At 45.4% G+C, this 21,101-nt stretch overlaps 1 protein-coding gene across 5 annotated transcripts in view; it reads left to right on the forward strand.

Annotated features, from left to right (window-relative positions):
- Positions 1–21,101, forward strand: part of ITSN1 (intersectin 1) — a 161,186-nt gene that overhangs the window by 50,113 nt on the left and 89,972 nt on the right. For 4 of the 5 annotated variants that reach the window (XR_015874870.1, XM_088461696.1, XM_088461695.1 and 1 more), the window contains 9 exons: positions 4,488–4,667; positions 10,422–10,515; positions 11,220–11,320; positions 12,599–12,662; positions 13,969–14,106; positions 16,793–16,905; positions 18,197–18,459; positions 19,334–19,483; positions 19,582–19,722. Coding sequence is in view for 4 of the 5 variants with exons in the window: in XM_088461696.1 (XP_088317822.1) it covers positions 4,488–4,667; positions 10,422–10,515; positions 11,220–11,320; positions 12,599–12,662; positions 13,969–14,106; positions 16,793–16,905; positions 18,197–18,459; positions 19,334–19,483; positions 19,582–19,722 (1,244 nt within the window). In the remaining variant the exon portion in view is untranslated. The remainder of the gene's footprint in view (positions 1–4,487; positions 4,668–10,421; positions 10,516–11,219; positions 11,321–12,598; positions 12,663–13,968; positions 14,107–16,792; positions 16,906–18,196; positions 18,460–19,333; positions 19,484–19,581; positions 19,723–21,101) is intronic. The other variant, XM_088461698.1, reaches the window with a different exon arrangement.

Raw genomic sequence — 21,101 nt, forward strand, 5'->3', positions numbered from 1 at the left:
CCTGTATACCTCACTCCCAGGTCAGGTTATACAGTTTAGCTCCTTCCAACCGACTGGGGCTTGGACCGTTGAGCAATCACTGCCCATTATACTATAGAATGTACGATGTGCTTGTTCTTATAGAAAGGTATTTTCTCTTCTATCCTTTTGCCTATAATTTTATTCTGTCCTGTTAACACTGTACAGTTTCTCTGTGTACTGGCAATTAACTATTATCATAAGTAATGATGCAGCTTGTTGACCAGTTAACAGCATTCCCTCCAATGGGGCCCCACCTTCTGTAGTCTCCTCTGCAGCCACCTGCTTTGGAACCTCCATGGATGAGTTCCTTCTCCCAGTCAGTTCAGGGTTTGGCTCCGGTATCCGCCTCCTTCCAGGAGATGCTGGATAAGAACCGTACTTCCAAATGGGGGCCATACAGGCGGGAACGTACTTACCCCTCAATCAGCCTATGCTTTAGACTCTGTCGTTTCCTCAGACCTTGAGGAAGTTAGGTCCATTGCTTGAGGTGGGTAAGCCACTTCTGTCCAGGAGGACTCCTCATCTCTGATAGATGTAGAATCCTTGATTAAGGCAGTTAAACTGGTTCTGCAGATTGAGGACGAGGAGCCAGTTCCTAGATCCAGGGCTCTAGTTTTCAAGCGGCAAAAGCGGGTATCGGAAGAGTTCCCTAAGTCAGAACAGCTGGAAGATATCTTAGTGTAGGCCTGGACCATTCCTAATAGACGCTTTCAGGTCCCCTAGCGCATTGTGACCTTTTATTCGCTCCCCGACGAACAGCCTCACATATGGGAGTATCTTCCCCGGTGGACGTGCATGTGGCCTGCCTAGTTAAGAATTCTACCCTTCCTCTTAAGGACTCAACGGATAGGAAGTTTGAAATCTTCCTTAAGGAGATTTATTCCCATGCAGGTGCTGTTGCACATCCAGCTATGGCTTCCACTTGGGTGGCTAAGGTCATCGCCAGTTGGATGGACGCCCTAGAAGAGGGCCTCTCCTCTGGTACTCCCAGGAACCAATTGTTATCCCTAGTGTTGCATATTAAGGTGGCAGGTTCCTATCTGGACGAGGCAGCCCTTGACACTAGTATCCTAACCTCCAAAGTGTCTTCTACCTCCATTGTGGCTTTGTGAGCCCTCTGGCTTCGTTCCTGGCCCGCTGACTCCGATACTAAAAAGGAAGTTGAGGCTCTTCTTACTCTGGGAACATTGTCTTTGGTTCGGAATTGGACAAGATTATTACCACAGTGGTGGCATCCAAGACTGCTTTCCTGCCTTCTGCGGCGGCCCCCTAGGTCACAAGTGCCTGCTTTTTGCTCCTTTCGTCCGCAAGGAAAGGCCAGGGGCCAGTCTTTCTCCACGTCCCAGGGATCTTCTTCCAAGGGCTCCAAACAGCCCTGGGCTGTCAGATGTCCCACCACCCAGCCTGCCGACAAGCCCGTGGCTTGATAGGGCGGGTATCCATCTGGGGGACCCCAGTGTGCGAAGCCGGCTTCTGCTTTTCTCTGAGACCTGGTTGGCAACCACATTGGTTACCTGGGTACGTGTAATGGTTTCTAAGGGCTATGCCCTTTCCTTCCTGGATCCATAGGCATTCCAGCGAATCCAGGGAAAGCACTGCTGGAGTCCATTCAATCCCTTCTGGTCTCCAAGGTAATTGTTCCAGTGCCCTGGGCTCAGAGAGGCATGGGCTTCTATGCCAACCTCTTCTTGGTTTGGAAGCCGGACGGGTCTTTTCTGCCAATACTCAACTTGAATGCTCTCAACCGCTTCTTGCGGGTCCCCAGGTTCCACATGGAGTCTCTACGTTCTATCATTATGGCGCTGGAACCGGGGGATTTCATGGCCTCCCTGGACATTTAGGATGCTTACTTAAATGTTCCTATCCGGCTCAGTCACCAGCGCTTCCTCCGGTTTGCAGTTGGGAGGGACCATTATCAGTTTCGAGCTTTGCCATTTGGTCTTTCCATGGCTCCTCGTTTCTTCATGAAATCATGGCGGTCATGGAGGCTCTTTTATGGCGCAGAGAGGTCAGGATTCACCCTTACCTGGACTATCTTGTTATCCTGGTCCAGTCTCCGGATGTCCTCAAGAAACATCGTCTGGCAATATATCTGCTCCAATCTCACGGGTGGATTATCAATTGGAGAAAGTCCTCAACTTTGTCTCAACAGATGCTCCACCTGGAGGCCCTACTAGATTCAACTGTTCAGAGAATCTTCCTTCTGGAGGACAAGACCTTCTGGACAAGGTATGCAGATTCTTGCATAACGCCAAGTGTCCATTTACTCCTGTATGCGGATCCTGAACTCGTTGGTCTCCACCTTCAACATGGGGGAATATTCCCAGTTTCACTCCTGACCACTTCAGAGGGAAGTTCTGACCTGATGGAACGGTTCCTATCTCTAGATCAGGTCACAGATCATCATCCTCTGAGTTCATGATTGGATCCTTCTTACCACTGACGCAAGTCTGCACGGATGGGGGCTGTAACCTGTCAGCAGTCCCTTCAGGGTTGGTGGACAGTTCGGAAGATGCAGCCTTCCGATCAACAGTATGGAGCTCTGAGCAGTTTTTCGGGCAGCCTCTCCTCCAGCATCGTCCGGTCCAGGTTCAGTCCAACAACATGACCACCATTGCCAACATAATCAGCAGGGAGGCACTCACAACAACACGAAGGAGGAGTGCTAGGCAGAAGCTCATCTTCCGTCTCCATCGGCGGTCTTCATTCCAGGGATCCAGAATTGGGAAACTGATTTTCTAAACCGCCAGGACGTTCACTCGGGCGAGTGGTCTCTTCATCCAGACGTTTTTCAGATTCTGGTTCATCACAGGGGCCTTCTAGACGTCGACTTGATGGCGTCTCGACACAACCACATACTGCCAAGGTACAGTTCTTGCACCAGGGATCTGGAAGCTCTTCTGTTGGATGCCTTAGCGGTTTGGTTGGTCTTTCATCTCGTGTACATTCTGCGGGTTCTCAAATTGAAACTGATCCTCGTAGCTCCCAACTGGCACCGGAGAGCTTGGAACGCACATCTTCAGGTCCTCCCCATCAACACTCCTCTGCGTTTCCCCTGCTGCTAGATCTCCTATCTAAGGTCCCATGCTTCCATCCGGATCTTGCCCATCACGCTTTGAAGGGGTGGCTACTGAGACATCCGTTCTGAGGGCGAAGGGTTTTTCCAAGTCAGTCATTTGTACCATGCTCCGTGCCTTTAAACCCGCTTCAGATAGAATTTATTACCGGATTTGGAGGATTTATTTTTCTTGGTGTTCGGCCAGGGGTGTTAACCCTAGGTCCTTTCGTCTCTCCTGGTTTCTCTTTCCTGCAGGCGTGCCTGGATTTGGGTCTTCCCCTTTCGTTTTCCAGAAGGTTCAGATTTCCACCCTCTCAGTACTTTTTCATAGACTAATTGCGTTGCTATCGGACGTCAGGACTTTTTTTCAGGGAGTCCTCCACATGCAGCCCCCCTTTGTTCCTCCGGTGCCTCCATGGGACTTGTCTTTAGTCCTTAGGGCTCTTCAGTCTTCTCCTTTTTTATTCTTTCACTCGGACCGGGCCGTTCTTTGGACGAGGTTAGGCTACCTTCCGCAGTTAATTTCTCACTTCCACATAAACCAAGAAATTGTGGTTCAGGCTTTTCATTCGCCTGAATTTTCTCCGGAGGAGTCCTCTTAGGATGTGGTGCGGGCACTCCATGATCTGTGTAGACCGCACTAGGGATCTCTGTAAGTCCAATTCCCTTTTTGTGCTTTATGATTTTCACAAACCAAAGAAGGCTTTGGCTTACTGGCTCTGTTTTACTATCCGCCACGCGTCCGCAGACCTCATTCCACCAGGTCGGTAGGTACTTCTTGGGCAGCTCACCAGGGTGCCTCAGCGGAGCCACTTTGCAGGATGGCTACGTGGACTTTGGTCCGCATGTTTTATCCGTTTCTATTCCTTTGACACCTCCGCCTCCGTGGGCATGGTATTTGGGAGGAGAGTTTTCTACAGCTCAGGAGCGTCCTCTCCCATAAGGGATTTGCTTTGGAACGTCCCCAGCGTTGTCCCTGTGTACCCTATGGAAAAGAAGAATAGGAGATTTATGTTCTTATCTGGTTTAAATCCTTTTCTTCGAGTTCTATATGGGACACATGGTGCCCACCCTGACGCACCTGGCTTGCGGGGGGTTTTGTTCTGTTTCTGGTTCCCCTGTCCATCTCTGCGGTGTGTGTGTGTGCCGGTCTTCCTTCTCCTTTCTTGCTCCTGCCTTGGGCTTGCTGGCTAAACTGGCCGGGGGCGGGGAATAGGGGAGAACGAGGCTGGGCAGCTCTGAGGTCTGCAAAAGATTAACTGTTTGGTGCCCAGTCCTTCTGAACATGCCCTATACCCCCAGAATTGTCCTGGTGTTCCCTTCCCAAAGAAAACAATTTAACCAGGTAAGAACATAAATCTCCTCTTTGTGACAATGCTGTACAAGTGCACTGTTTTGTCTCTTGCAGGTATGAGCGCTATTGCCGGCATGCCTCCCCTTGCAGCTGTAGCCCCCGTGCCAATGCCTCCCATTCCAGTAGTAGGGATGTCTCCTCCTTTAGTGTCCTCTGTTCCTGCCTCAGCTGTGCCACCCATGGCCAATGGAGCACCGGCCGTAATCCAGCCTCTTCCTGCTTTTGCTCACTCGGGTATGCTGCATCAAACTAATACTTACTGCAACTTTCTATAGATTAATGCTGGCCAGTCTGTGACCCATCGGTTTCCCAGGGATGCACCTTTACAGTACATAGCGGCAGGTTCAATTAGCCCGCAAGGTCCCTTTTGGAATTCTGTGCAAGTTATCCGGACAGGGAAACTCGTTTATTTTTGGTTTGTAACTCCATGAGACAAGTGTTTCTTACCATAGTAACCCGTTACATGCGCAGCCCCACGCCACGCGCCGAAATCTGCCCCAATAGAGTGCAAACTAAACGTTGTGTACAGTCTGTGCTTGCACCTCGGTAAAACTTAGTCTTGTGACCTCACAGTCATCAGGATCTCTGAGTAATGAGATCCGCTCCAATGGCTCCTGCATGTCAGTGGTTCTAGATCCAGTGTATCCTCGATCCAACAGGGTTGACTGGTTGTGCTGAATCCGCCTGTGTTCGCTCACTTCCTCTCTCCCTCTCTCCCAAATGGTACTTGAAAGTAGTAAAGTACACAGTCAGTTAAAGATATATTTGAAATGTCATGAATGGGGTTGAGGAATGCTCTGATTTTAGTCCTTATGGCTGTGGCTCGCACATTCCCACACATGCCACATCACTAGGGTTTAGGGTTAATGCACAGAACAGCCTTACTGGTTACTGATCTGATCATATATACTATACACACACATGCCACATCACTAGGGTTTAGGGTTAATGCACAGAACAGCCCTACTGGTTACTGATCTGATCATATATACTATACACACACATGCCACATCACTAGGGTTTAGGGTTAATGCACAGAACAGCCTTACTGGTTACTGATCTGATCATATATACTATACACACACATGCCACATCACTAGGGTTTAGGGTTAATGCACAGAACAGCCTTACTGGTTACTGATCTGATCATATATAGTATACACACACATGCCACATCACTAGGGTTTAGGGTTAATGCACAGAACAGCCTTACTGGTTACTGATCTGATCATATATAGTATACACACACATGCCACATCACTAGGGTTTAGGGTTAATGCACAGAACAGCCTTACTGGTTACTGATCTGATCATATATAGTATACACACACATGCCACATCACTAGGGTTTAGGGTTAATGCACAGAACAGCCTTACTGGTTACTGATCTGATCATATATAGTATACACACACATGCCACATCACTAGGGTTTAGGGTTAATGCACAGAACAGGGTTACTGATCTGATCATATACACTATACACATGTTGTAAATGAGTAGCTACGTATCTGTGTGTTGTTTATGGAGAGCTATTAACTAATATAGAGAACCCTATGTAGATTATACAATGTAGAAGAACTTTTTAAAGACTGTGTGAAAATCACATGGTCTATGGAATGCTGACTTAGCAATGGAACAGAGTAACTGTGAGCAAGTACGTGTACTGGTCACCTCACACAACAGTAGAGGGTACCATGAGAATGCTGGTTACCCTTCCCTCGGGCACTATATATACACCTTTAAAAAAAAAAAGTATATCAACAATTTGGACCATGAGAGCGTCAGTGTGGTTCGCTGGCATCTCTTACAGGGGCCTTTTTACTCCCAGGTGGCTGAACCTTCCCATTGGAATAGTTGTAGTCTGTACAATCATGTAGTCTGTAGTCTGCTAGGCTAGCATTTCGTATATACCTTATAGCATGTTATGTGCCTTTTACATGTAAGCTATATGATGTGGAAGGATGACCACTAAAATCCTGTTTGTAATTGTTTCGATTAACGTATGTATTTTACATCTGGAACCCCCCTCCAAAATATTGGTCTTCCCTATATAACACCAGTGCTTTCTACCAGCAGATATATGTAGAGCTGCTATTTCACTCAGTGCTTTGTGCCGCCAGACATCACCGCGGCGTCCGGCTGCGCACGTTGCCCTCTTTTACAGCGCACAAGCTTTGGAAAAATTAGATGAGACCGTTCTAGAGGCACCTTGCAGGCATCGTACTGTATTATATCCCTCTCCGTCCAGTATATTTAGAATAGTGTGTTGTAGACGTTTATGTTATGATTAAAGCAAGATTATTCCCATCCAATGGTTAAATCTTGGCATGTGGTGTTTTTTTTTCTTTTTCATGATAATTTGGCCACACAGCTTAAGATCTTTCAGTCTTCATTTAAAACGTGTACAGGCTCCTGAGTGTGAGCTGGCTGGTGAAGGCTGGTCAGACAGTGGTGCTGTGGTTTGGTGGTTACTGTGCTGAACACACTGTAATTGCAGCAGTGTCAGGGTCATCACTTTAGTGGGGGTCCCCCCCCCATTAGAAACCATATTTCTATTGAGCTGTACCACAGTAATTTGGGTGTAGCAGTGTTTCGCTAACTCTGGGCCTGATTCACGACTGATCGCTATTCTGCTTATACGCACGCAACTGCGTTGCTAATAGCAGCGGTGTTATTTAAATGTTTGCATTTGCATTGCAATCGCAGCCTGACATAAGGACGCCCACTTCCCCTTACTCCCATCCGTATACTTTAACAACATACAGAAACAATCGGTAACATCGGACAGTTAGAGAAGCCCGGACCTTACTCGGGAATTGCTTACTTCAGCGCACGCTATGAGACCTCAGGCGGCTTCTTGTTCCGCAGTGCACTCCCATGCAACGGCGTTGAAATGCACTGGCACGCCTGTGTTCGCCTGATCTCCCTCACCCACCCCGTCACCACCCACAAATGGCACTGCCTGCCAATCACTCTGCCATGGGTCTGCATATCATCTGCGCTCAGGACTGCGATTAACCGATTGCGTGTGTATAAGCAAATGCGTTCCTTTCTGAATCGGGCCCTCTGTCCTCCAGGCACCCTAACAGTCCAGGCTTTAAGGATATACATATTGTTTAAATTAAAATGACTTTGGTACTAATTACAGGGGGGGTTCCATATATAGGCGCACGCAGCGTATACACAGAACATACACACACACACACACAACATACTTACAAACACACACACAGCATACATACACACACAGCATACATACACATACCCTATTTGCCGCTACTGCTGCCGGGTGGCCGTGATGATCCTCTTTTTCAGTGCCGTAACTATACATTCTGGTGCCCTGTGCGTGAAGAGTATCGGTGCCCTTCCCCCCCCCCCCCCCCTTCATTTTTCACCTATTAATATTCACATTAAATAAATCGGGAAATAGAGTTAGTTTCTTTTATTTTTTACAAAGAAAAAAAAACTCCAGAGCTGTTAGTATTTTACTTTACTATATCCCACCCTCCTTCCCTCCTGGGACGTTCCCGATGCACCAGCACCCACCTGGCCAATTGAACCACACTGACCCGGGCTGTGCAGATAGTACTCTTATTTTATAAACCATGGTGCCAAACAGCCCTCCCGGACTTTAAACACACACACACACACACCCCACACCCCACCAGGGAATTAAATATCACACACGTACATCACACACATATACCACCTAACCAGCCAACACTAACAAGAGGCTGACCTGACTTCATTCTGCAGTCAGCCTCTTAGTGCCATTCAGCCTTCCCGCGCCACGCTCAAACAGCTCCTCGTCCTCGATCCCTCATAGACTATGCACTGTGGGAGTTGAGTGAGTCACTGGCGAGACGTCATGACGTCTCTCCTTAAAGCCAGTGCGCCATGCGGGAGCCGGGGGAGGCAGGGTAGTGGTTATATCCCCTTCCGTAGATGTACCTACTGAAACGGATCCACACACAACCCTCACACAGCAGTGGGACAGCTGGGTGCGCCGCTGATATACATCGCAGCGGGCACCCGGCAAATAGAAATTTCAGCAGCGGCCCGGTTTGCCCCCAGAGCATTCTCCGCTCTGTGCGGCCACTCTGGTTATGGCCAGACACGGAGACAAGGCTGTCTCCGCCTCTGAATTATTATTTTGGGATGATCAGGGGGGGTTTCTGAGTACTCAAAAACCCTCCCCCTGCGTGCGCTAGTGAATTAAATCACCAGTGCTCAATCATTATCTTTCAATCCTGGACTGTAATGCTGGGCACACACTGGCCGATATATCGGCCATTGACCGGCAGATATATAATCGTGGGTGCGTCGGTGGGTGTGTACCAGCGAATGTCTTATCACAACGGCTGTGCAGCACAGCCGATGGCCGATATATCTGCACATCATGCTGTGTGCCGTCCAGTCATCCTAGTGTGTTCCCAGCTTTAGGGTGCCTAGAGGACAGAGTTTGGGAACCTCTGAAGAATAGCATGAACATCTGGAACTCTCCTTCGACAATCTTCAGGCTGAATTCAAGTCTGCAGCTGGAAATGAAAGCTGACTCCTAACTATTTTTGGTGTTATATGGATTGATTAAATTTTTTTTTATTGTACCTTACTAGATTTTATTTAATGTTATGTACACAGATGATGAAAGTTGAGGGTTAGAGATAATAATGACATCCCATGAGCTTCTAAGGAGTCTATTTACTAAGCTGTGTTAGGAGATAAAGTGAACGGTGATAAGGTACTAGCCAATCAGCTCCTTACTGCCTTTTTTTTTTTTTCAAACACAGCCTGTGACATGGCAGTTAGGAGCTGACTGGCTGGTACCTTATCACCGTTCACTTTATCTCCTAACACAGCTTAGTAAATAGACCCCTAAGAGAGGTGGACTTGGGACTAAGCCTTATGTTCCTCCAACTGATAGAGGAAGTGGAGAGGACGCGATCTTGAGAACAGGACACTGAAGGAAAGGTTTGATAGGTAGATTCTATACCAGGATAGGACAGTGACCTGAAGTCTTAGGCAGGGACAAAGGCAGGATTTCCAGAGGGCGGTTTCCAAATGCTTGTTTTAGAGTGAGTGTGGCCAGCTCATGGAGAGGGCATAATTACCATGTAACAATCACAATGCCACCATCCAAGTCCCAGCTCTGCAGAGCATTTTAGTAAATCCAGGGGTCTGGGGGAGCAGCAGAAGAACCCAGCATTGGCCTTTGACATATATGTACACATTGGACTCCTTGCACACTGAATAGTGTAACTAATACAGTACTAATACCGAACTCTATAGATGGTCTGTAGTATATAGACTGTAGGGCAGTGAGATTAAAAAATGTCCATTCTGCATCAGGCCTTTTTATCTCGTAAACATAAGTGGTCAGGAAAAGGTTAAACATGCCATAATGAATATACATAGGATAACCAGTAGGAGACATAACTGAGTTCTCTAAGCACACACTCTCCCACCTCATTATAAGATGCCTATCGCCTCTTCCTGGTAGCTGCTCTCTGCTATGATGCGCTGACTGAGAACTCAAATCCACATGCACAGCAGACTTGCCAAGAGAAGCTGCTGTCACTGGGCATGTACAGAAGCTCCTTTCCGACCCTTATTTTGCAGGTCGCTGCTCTAGCTCTAGTAATCTATTCTATACTATCGTGGTCCTGATTTGAGCCACTGACCAGGGAGGGTTTCTGGGCAACTGGAAAAACCCTCTGCGTTTGCCTATGTTAGATTTTTTATTTTTTTTTATGCAAAATGGTCAAATGCAGCAGAGCAGACCAGGATAGATCTAAAAAGAGTAATAGTCTTTAGATTATGACAATATCATTGACCATCTTTGGTCTGTTCTGTTACTGACAAACGCCTGACTTAAGCTGCATATTACATTGTGACATGGGTCATTTCTATTGCATTAGTATAGCAGTTGAAATATTTAGGTCATTAAATAAGAGCAGAGAGTAATGTTTAGTTTTCTGCCCTTGCAGCCACATTGCCAAAGAGTTCGTCATTCGGCCGGTCCGGTGCCGGCGCCCAACTAAGCACTAAACTTCAGAAAGCCCAGTCGTTTGATGTGGCTATGTAAGTAAGACTGTGTGTGTGTGTGTGTGTGTGTGTGTGCCTCTCTCAGATAACCTTTTATTAGATTCATGTGCCTACAGTACAGACGCTGTAGGGTGAATATTCAGTTTTGGGTAGAATAAAACCCAATTCCAAAGGGATTCTTACCTGTTGTTTGGCCTCCAGGCTATCCTGCAGTACCCCAATATCCACCCAAGAGGAAGCCTGGTTCCAGACACTTAAACTGGGGCTCCCAGGCAGCCACAGGAGGTGTAGTAGGGGAGGAACCTGTGTTTTGAAAGTTCTTAAAGTGCCCCAGCTCCCTGCACCGTATCCATACCCCATGGTCTTTTCCAGTGTACTGGTCCCATCATTGGTCCAAGGCATTACTGCACTCCTCTGGCTCCTGCCAAAATGGTATTTTGTAAGACCGGTAGCCTATTGTCCACTGGTACTGATGTACCCAGAATGCTGGCTCTGTACTAGCCTAATGGCTGGGTCACAGGTAAGTAGCCTTTTAGGACTGGGTATTACATTTAGTTTTGCATGGAATTATGTTTTATATAATTTTAAGATTTTGTTTTAGTTAGGGTAAGATTGAAGATTCTGTTCATTTTGTGGCAGGATTTATATGATGTGAAATTATCTGGAATAAGTTATTCTTAAACTTTTATGGTATAGTTGTGGTGTAAATGGCAGTTTGGTGATGTATTTTGTTCCCTCAGCCCTCCTCCTGTGGCAGAGTGGGCTGTACCGCAGTCTTCACGGCTAAAGTATAGACAGTTGTTCAACAGCCATGACAAAACCATGAGCGGCCATTTAACAGGTAACGACCATTGTGTGACTCGTTTGGGTGTTAAACTCTTGTCTAGCTGCAATAAGCAAGGCTTTATCACAGAAGGGGAGGCAGTTGTTGTGTTTTGTTTTTATTTATTATTCAATTCTTTAAATTTGTGATCGGCTAAACTCCGATCTTATTTAATTAAGCCATTTTTAATTCAGAATACGTTGATGAAATATTTTGTGGCTAATTAATAGTGAGAGTGACAGACGTTCAACATTAGACGCCCAAAAAAACTTCTGCAGTGCACTACCATTACAATGAAAAGATAATAGACGGGTACTGAATGTGTTACTGACTCCTTGCCCAAACCCCCATCTATATATTCTTATTGAGCTTGTGCCATTTTCTCCTGGAAAAATCATGTTCCTGATTTTGGTGCCATTTTTCCTTTTAAAGCCACCTCTTTAGTTTTTGCACATTTTACCTTCCAACTCCTAAATATCTTATTAATGGTTGGTGCCAGGCTTGCTCCAATCTCTTCTCCCTCCACCTTTTTGCTTATGTCCTGATCTTTCTTTCGTCCTTCTTTTTTTTTTTTTTTTCTTTCTTTTGTCATCTTGTTTTTCTGTGTACTTTTTACTTTCTTTTCCTTCTTTCCTTCCTTCCTCCCTTTCCCTTTCTTCTGTCCTTCCTCCTTTCCCCTTTGTTCTTTCCTTCCTCCCTTCCCCTTTCTTCTGTCCTTCCTCCTTTCCCCTTTCTTCCGCCCTTCCTCCTTTTCCCTTTCTTCCGTCCTTCCTCCTTTTCCCTTTCTTCCGTCCTTCCTCCTTTTCCCTTTCTTCCGTCCGTCCTTCCTCCTTTTCCCTTTCTTCCGTCCGTCCTTCCTCCTTTTCCCTTTCTTCCGTCCGTCCTTCCTCCTTTCCCCTTTCTTCCGTCCGTCCTTCCTCCTTTTCCCTTTCTTCCGTCCGTCCTTCCTCCTTTCCCCTTTCCTCCGTCCTCCGCCCCCCCTCCTTTCGCTGTCATCCCCCCCCCCCCCCCCCCATTCCCTTTGTCCCTTTTCCTGGCATCTGTACTACTTATTTGATTTCTACAGTCTCTATACGTGTTGCTCCTCTTTACTCTTGGCTACATCATTATAATGTCAAATGCTCTGCAAAGGAAATTGAGTCTGGTGCAAAAGGGGTTGGATGGGTGCCATGCCCCCCTCTATGTATGGTAGGAGCTGGGCACAGATGCCGAACAGGGAGCAGCCACTGCGACCCTTTGGTGTCACTAAAAACATCTTATAATGCCTGTACAAACACAACGATCTCTCTGTTTCAGGTCCTCAGGCGAGAACTATACTTATGCAATCTAGTTTACCACAAGCCCAGCTGGCTACAATATGGTAAGGGTGTACCCTTAGCGTTTTTGTTTTCTGTGATACATGTGGTTAAACTGTGTTCCTTTCATACAGCAGTTGCAGTCTGTATGCCACTATCAACTATATTCTCTGATTTAATCACAAGTCATAGTTGTCATAGTGTATGTATGTGTGCGTTATATATGCTTGTTAATTCTGTTTCTATGTATATCCTACCTTTACCGCTCACCCTCTGTTTACTGGAATACCGCACCCAGCCCTCAATGCTCTATACACAATGCAGAAACATACCCCCATGCATAAGAGTGTTTGGTTTCTGTCTAATAACATCAATATTAATTCACTGTCCAATCATTTTAGCCCAGTGTTAAGGCCCCCATACAGCTGCATCGCAGGATCGCTGAAATCCAACATGTTGGATTACACATATATGCCAATCACGATGAAAAAATGATCGTGATTGGCAGATCGGTGAAATTAAACATGTAGAATTTCACTGATCCTGCGACGGATCGCAGAACATCGATGGTCGGCATTTCTAGCCAGCGGGTAGGTGTTTCCGATCCAATCGCTGCATCGCGACGATCCGTCGCAGATGTATGGGGGCCTTTAATCAGAAGGTCAGAAACGCAAATTGCTTCACATACAGGTTTTACTATTTCAGCTGTGACCAGTCAGAGCACATATCAATTCCAGTACATCCTCAATGTTGGCTAATTATCGTCTGATTAGACTTTAATTGTTTAATTACAGTGTACACACTTCAATATGATCTATAAGAGTCAACTTTTAAACAAAAAAACAGATAATTGATGTATTTTGCCGGTTTACATCTAATACTTTTGTATCTGTTGTTAACCGGACATACTGTATTGATTCTTTATCAACTTGATGAGAAAAAAGGATTGAATGAAGATTCCAATGTTTGTAGCAAGTTCTACATTGATCTTGCTGTACAGGTTAGAGGAGTCTCTAAATCGTGTCGACTTTCAGAATTTTGCATGGATGTTATGTCGACATGTAAAATGTCAACATGGCAATTTTATGTTGACACTAAATTATTTCCATTTTAACCATATTGGCGTTTATGAATGTTTAATATTTTACCTGTCCGTGTCAACATGTAGGTTGTAGACAATCAACCTGTCGATATTTTGGTGTCGACATTCTGAATGTTGACTTTCCATACAACACCCCTCTAAACCAATAAATTAAAAAAAAACGTGAATTCTACTGTATGACGTTCAGTCACGATATATTGTGGTCACGTCCTTATTGCGCTCAGTCTGGTTGTACAGTGTAATCCCTTCCTCTGTATCCTCTTTCCCAGGAATCTTTCAGACATCGATCAAGATGGGAAGCTAACCGCTGAAGAGTTCATCTTGGCCATGCACTTAATAGACGTGGCTATGTCTGGCCAGACGCTGCCCCCTGTCCTGCCCCCGGAGTACATCCCACCATCCTTTAGGTGAGGAGCGCATTAAGGTCCTATAACTCTTAGTATGATTATATGGGTGCTCATATGGCTGGGTCTGCAGCACCTTGCTGCTGATTAGAGCTTTTCAATGTGGGATATTGATGTTTTATATTTTTATATGTAAATAGATGGGGATTTTAGTTCCAGTACAACCAGGCTCTATTGTAGGATTGCAAATTTAAAACCATTGGCAGTGCATGCTGGCACTTGTAGTTGCACAGCAGCTGTTAGACCAGGCACTTGCCTTTTTAGGGTTTGAATATTTACAGTGACTGAATCAGAAAATTGGCTATTAGCTAAATGGCTGCTGCTAATCCTGCTCTGATCTAGAACTGGTTTGTCCATTTCTCATATATATATATACATACACACCCAGTGCGATTTTGTTTTCGATTGTAGAGTAGTACTGAGCATGCTGCTGCTATATAAATAAATGTTAATAATTTCCCAGAATTTTGGGGGCATTTTTAGTCGATATCGGTCTTAAGAATTTGGGACAAATTTGGTAAAACCTATTAAAAGCAACATTTGAATGACAGCTGGAATGAGGATAAAGACCTGCGGGCTGTGTCTGGGTTTTCCGAAATGTATTGTTTTGTGTTTCCTGTAGGCCAGTGCAGGCCAAGTATGTACACTAGCATAGTGGTAATTATGGTATAACTATGCGGTAGCTGCCCGTGCTGAATGATGTAATGCTATAGTCTGGGGACATGGGTGTAACTATAGTAGGTGCAGGGTGACCAGTGGCCATGGGGCTCAAAGGCTTAGCAGGGGGCCTGGACACAAGACCTATAATTGTCTACAAAGTTCCCAAAATTGCCTGCTAAGCAATTGGGTTTGACCCGTTGCCAGGCCTAAATAAGAGAACTTTCCATTTTCAGTGAATGATGTGTGTAGTGGATGCTCTAATAGTAAAGGGGCCTGTAAGGAAGCATAATCTGAATTGGGGAATGTCATGTGGTATAAAATGAACTGGAGGGCACTGACCTGTTACATAATGGGAACTGGGGCACTCTAGTGTAGTTCAATATGAACTGGAGGCATTATAGTGTAGTATAGTATGAACAGGGGATACTGTAATGTGACCTATTAACTGAAGGGCCCTGTAATGTGGTATAATATGAACTGCGGCAGCACCCTTGCACATCTTTGGTGGCAATGCCCAAAGATTAAGGGCTTTTCGCATGTGGTCCACTGCCTCATTCTCTCCTATGGGCCCCTTGCTTCTGCGCTGCCCTTATTTCCTTCTCCCACATATTATCCCCAATGGAGATAAACTGTTAGACACTCATTAGGCACATTCTCAATGCAGCAAATTGTGCCTTTGTAGCTCACTGAAAAAAAGAAGTCCCCCGCCCTCCTCCTCTACACTCCATAACGCTTTGGCACACCTATCACTTGGAATATATCACTAACTGTCTCAATGAACGCCCACATAAATATGCTGGTGGCTCCTCCGCTTGGACCTATCATGAGGCCCATAATTGATGCTGCTTTGTGGATTTCTGATGGCATTTCTGGCCAGCAATCTACCTTTCCTTTACTCCCCTTTCCTCTTCTCTTTCCTTACTAACATTGACCCCCTCCTTTCCTTCCATTATCTTGTTTTCACTTTTTTCCATTTCTCCACCCTATTATGCTGTGATAGCATTTAAAAAAATTGGAATGCTAGATCATTGCCAATGGTGTCTCTCTCGATCCTATTTCTGTCTGAAATTTGCCTACGGTGTTAGTTTCACCTGTTCTCATTGTGTTCTCTTTGGCAATGTGGTTTTTTTTACGGTTTATTGTATTGATCTGCGTCTTACGTTCTTTGAAATCTTCCAGTACAACTTACATCTCAAAAAAAATTTTGAACTGCGGCATGGCAATGTGGTATAATATGAACTGGGGGCACTGAAATGTTGCGCTGTATGAACTGTGGGTATTATAGTGTGGCATAAATATGAAATGTGGGATAAAATGGACTAGGGCCACTATAATGTGGCATAATATGAACTGGACGCACTACAATGTGACATTATGAACTGAGGACACTTGTGTGTCCAGTATATGTACTGGAGGCAATGTATGGCATAATGTGAAATGGGGGCACTGTGTGGCATAATGTATATTGGCAGCACTGCAGTGTGGCATATGGTGAACAAGCCGATTGCACTACTACGGAACAAAAAATGAACCAGGGCATTACTATGGGGCTTAAAATGAACAACTGCTGCAGAGAAAGGTGTCTTCCTAGTAACATTAGGATGGGGGCCTTTCAAAATGTTGCCATGGGCCCCACAAAATTTTGGCTATGTCCCTGTCTGTGGATGTCCCACTTGGTGAGGGCCATGAGAAAGCTTTGAAGAGCTGAACTTGGCCTATGGTCTTCCAGGTGGACAAACATTTGTTTATAGCTATTTTTTTATTATTATTATTATTATTATTATAATAATGTAGTTTTTTAGGGTTGTGTTTTTTTTCCTCATAGCCCCTGTTGTGCCTACTTAGTGCACCGCACTAGTGAGGAACATGTAGTTGTAAACCGAAAATAAAATCCATCTCTTCGGAGATACTGCTGGTGTTTTTGTGCCTTCTGCTTTGTCTAAACCTTGCTTACGTTAATGGGCTTTTCTTCTTTCCCATTGTCATCGGCAGAGCAGATAACTGACCATCTTCTTTTTGTATATTACAGAAGAGTTCGCTCTGGTAGCGGCATATCTATAATGAGCTCGGTGTCTGTCGATCAGCGTTTACCCGAAGAGCCAGCAGAGGAGGAGCCTCAACCCGTGGACAAAAAACTTCCAGGTAACGGGTTTCGTCGTCGTTTTTTGTAGAAAGGAATTACCCCCTTCTTCTCTCCCCATCATCCATCCTGTCTTTCCACCGGTCCCTCGGTGCATCTGGGGTGGTAACTGATTACTCTGTGTGTACACACTGCCTTCGCCCCAAAATACAGTATATAGGTAGGTCACACTTAATGTTTTGAAACAACTTGCGTCACTTCTTTATTATGAGACATTAGAGCTTTTCAATTTGCCTAGATAATAATGGCATAATGTATAAATTAAATAAACGCTACTCAGTCCCCTTCAAATTTCTTCCCCCATCCGTTTTTTCTTGTCTGTATATAGTAGGACCAGGATAAAAGCCCTATTCAATAAAATTTACGAGCTGTGCAAGTATATCCCGCAAACTGTAACTAATTGTGCAAAATTATATAACCGTTAGCGTAGTGTTTTTGGTTCATATAGTTGGTGTAGTTAAAACCATTGCACATGCTCATTTATTCCAGTAATATGATAATTGTATGCAGTTACTCTGTTAGCCTTTCTTAAGGGGGGTATCCACTACGTGACAAGCGTTCAGACCTTCAGGTCGCCGAGGTGCGGTGCCCGCACTGAAAGGCATTCACTGAACGTCATTCAGTGCAGAGTCCGACCTCCCTATCCCTGGACATGCCGAACCTGACGTCCGTCGTCTGGTTGACTGGTATGTTCAGTAGACAGTTGGGGTCGGCAAGGACCCAGTGTGCATGTGCATCGCTGGTCCCTTGCTGGCTATCTATTACCCGACTCTATGAACAATCCGACCAAAACCAGGAGGTTTTGGTTGCATTGTTCACAAACAAAGTAAATAGATCTCAGACTGCACATTCTGGACATATATATATATATATATATATATATATATATATATATATATATATATATATATATATATATATAATTGGAGGTGCTACCTGTGGAGACCATTGACATATACACAAATAAAAAATACAGGTGCTCAACTCCAAATTAACTGATTATATATAAATAAATACATTTTGCAGTAAATACAATAGAGGTTTTTGGCATAATCTTGGCCAAGCTTATGGGCCTGCCCACCATATCCGGGTAACCTCTTGTCGGGCAGGTCCCTAACATACTAAGGCTCAAATCCAGAGCGCAGGACACCCCCCAAACTAGCCCAGCCAATCCACCCCAAAGCATAAAGTCAGGTAATGGATAGGCCCTTTTTATACACTTTATCCACAAGCCCGTGTCGGGAAAGGTCTGTAGAAGGAGCCGTTAAGTGACCGCATTGTTTGTTCTCCCAGTGAGTTTTGAAGATAAGAAGCGAGAGAACTTTGAGCGTGGGAACCTGGAGCTGGAGAAGCGGAGGCAGGCACTGCTGGAGCAGCAGCGGAAGGAGCAGGAGAGACTGGCCCAGCTGGAACGGGCCGAGCAGGAGAGAAAAGAACGAGAGCGCCAGGACCAAGAGCGCAAACGGCAGCAGGAGCTGGAGAAGCAGTTGGAAAAGCAGAGGGAGATAGAACGTCAGCGAGAAGAGGAACGGAGAAAAGAAATAGAAAGAAGAGAGGTAATTGATGGTCATCTAGTTGGCTGTTCTCTCCTTATGGAGTTAGTTATGTGTTTAAACATCTTTACCAATGATAGAGTAGTGGTGGTGGCCGTCTCCATTTGATAACACGGAGATTGATCTGTAATCTTTACATTAAAACCCATTGTATTTTTGGAACTAGTTTAAATGGGATTACATTACCTAGAAAAATAAGAGAATCGGTATGAAATACCGATGGAGGAGATGCCGGCTGTCAGTACACTTGACATCGGCATCCCGATGGTTCGAATCCTGACAGTACTGTTTCCCTCTCCTATTCATCCCTAACCCAAACACACTTTTTTTTTTTTTTTTTTTTGTACCCTCGTACTAACCCTCTCGGTAAGTGCCTAACCCTAACCTTCCCCCTGTTGGTGCCTGAACCTAACTACCCTGTCTGGAGCCTTACCCGAAGTCCCCCAGGGGTGCCTAACCCTTTATTCCCCCCCACCCCCCCCCCCTGCGGCTGATACTTACCTTGCCCCTGTCTCCTTACGATCAGGGTGACAGCATCTGCATCCCCAGTCATGTTGGGATACCGGCGCCGGTGTTTTCTCGGTGAACGGGATTCCCGACCCCGGGTTTTCGGTAGTGGGCATCTCGATCGTAGGGATATTAACTGCATCCCAAAATAAAATATCAGGGCTTAATCAGAGCTAATTTAATAACAAAGCTGCGTGCACACATGATTTTACACCTTATAGCCAATCTGTTTCTAAATGACTGCTTTGTAGTGTGGGTCAGAAAATGAAGGCAAACGTCTCATAGGTTGCTGTTGGTTAGCGTTCCCTAACTTCTTAATAAAGTGCTGCGTTTCCACAGTCGTCTTCTAAAATATATTCTTCATCGTCAGGCCGCAAAGCGGGAACTTGAACGGCATCGACAACTGGAGTGGGAGCGAAATCGGCGCCAGGAGCTCCTTAATCAAAGGAACAAGGAGCAAGAGGATATTGTCGTACTGAAGGCAAAGAAAAAGACTCTGGAGTTTGAGCTGGAAGCTTTGGTAAGTGGAGATGAGGCGTTTGGCATTTAGCAGGCAAATTGTAAGTACAATAATAAAATGAAAGACAAATTATATCTATATTTATCTGCAACTTAAAGAATGATAAGAAGCATCAGCTGGAAGGAAAACTCCAGGACATCCGATATCGCCTGACAACGCAGCGGCAGGAAATAGAAAGTACCAACAAGTCTCGGGAGCTGAGGATCGCGGAAATCACACATTTACAGCAGCAGCTTCAGGTCATTGCTCCTTCTGCTCTATCACTGTCATACATTACGCTGTTCCTGTATTTGTAGTGCACCTTTCACCTGCTAGTGGTGGCGGTCGTTTTACTGAGGATGCGGCCTATCAGCTCACTAGAAATCAGTCATGTGACCATTGGGCGCGCAACTGAACTTTTCTTTGCAGGAAAAATATGTTTAGATGTCTCTGTAGCTCAGAGACGTCCTGGATAACAAATGTGGCCCCTACATTCATCTGGGAAAAACGTCTTCCCAAAATCTGTCTTCGATAAAGATGCAAAAATTTTTAGAAAGTTTCAAAAACAAGCAAAGAGGAGGGGGCGGTTCCTGGGAACAATAGCATTTTGTTATGTCTGGGAATAGAAATGTGTAATGATTGTTCAAGTGGCAAAATGTTGTGTTTTTTGTTTTAGGGTTAGTTTTTTTTTTTTTTTTTTTAAATTTAACTTTTTTCAGCAATTAGTCTTTTATATAACGGAACTAATCTCATATTAGGAGATTAGTCCTGTTATAATCTGCAAGTGTGTAGCTATGAGTACATTAATAAGATACCCTAATCGTAAACCCTTCTATGTACACTTCACATCCATGTGCAGTAATATATAGGGATACACATCAGACTGAGGACCTCATTCAGAGCCGCTTGTAAAATGCGTGCGCTCGCTCTGAATGAGGGCGGCCGCTTCTCTGTAATGAGCCGGCCTCCTGGCCACTCGCTAAGCCCACAGCTTTAGCGAGCGGCTAGGTTGATGGTCGCGATGACCATCGCGACCATCGGGGCTTGCGACGAGACCCTTGTGGTAGGGTCTCGTCTGCCGCAAGCCCCAGTGAGCTTTCGGCTCTAATAGAGCCGGAAACTCACCACTGTCATCACTGAGTGATGTCAGTGAGGCCGCCCCCAAACGGCAGGCGTTCCTTCGAGAACGCCTCCGTTTGGCCAGCCACCCCCCCCACCCCGCCTACAAAACTGTACGAGCTGTCGATCACCATCGACAGCCGCCCCTTTTCTAGTGAGCCCCGGAGCGAGAGAATTTCTCTCTCGCTCCGGGGCTTGCGCAGGGCCTCAACATCGACCCGCTTGCGAGCAGGTCTGATTGAGACCCTGAAAGCAGTACCTCCATTTCCTGCACAAGCTGGAAGACCAGTAGAGTCCAATGGAGTAGCATCTCCAATAGTGGATTTACCATCACAATGGGGGAATAAGCTCTTACCTTTTACCGGATTTTTTTCATATACGCGTCTCACAGACGCGGAAGTCCGTTATTTTATCCAACAGGGAGAGAAATGAAATTATACTGTCTTTGAAACTGTTAATATTTTAGTATAATATTTGACTATTAATGTCGTATCCTACAAATGGGAGCTAAACGCAACTT

This window comes from Taudactylus pleione, unplaced genomic scaffold (genome assembly GCF_031769625.1).
Source record: "Taudactylus pleione unplaced genomic scaffold, aTauple2 ptg001086l, whole genome shotgun sequence".
Lineage (NCBI taxonomy): Eukaryota > Metazoa > Chordata > Amphibia > Anura > Myobatrachidae > Taudactylus > Taudactylus pleione.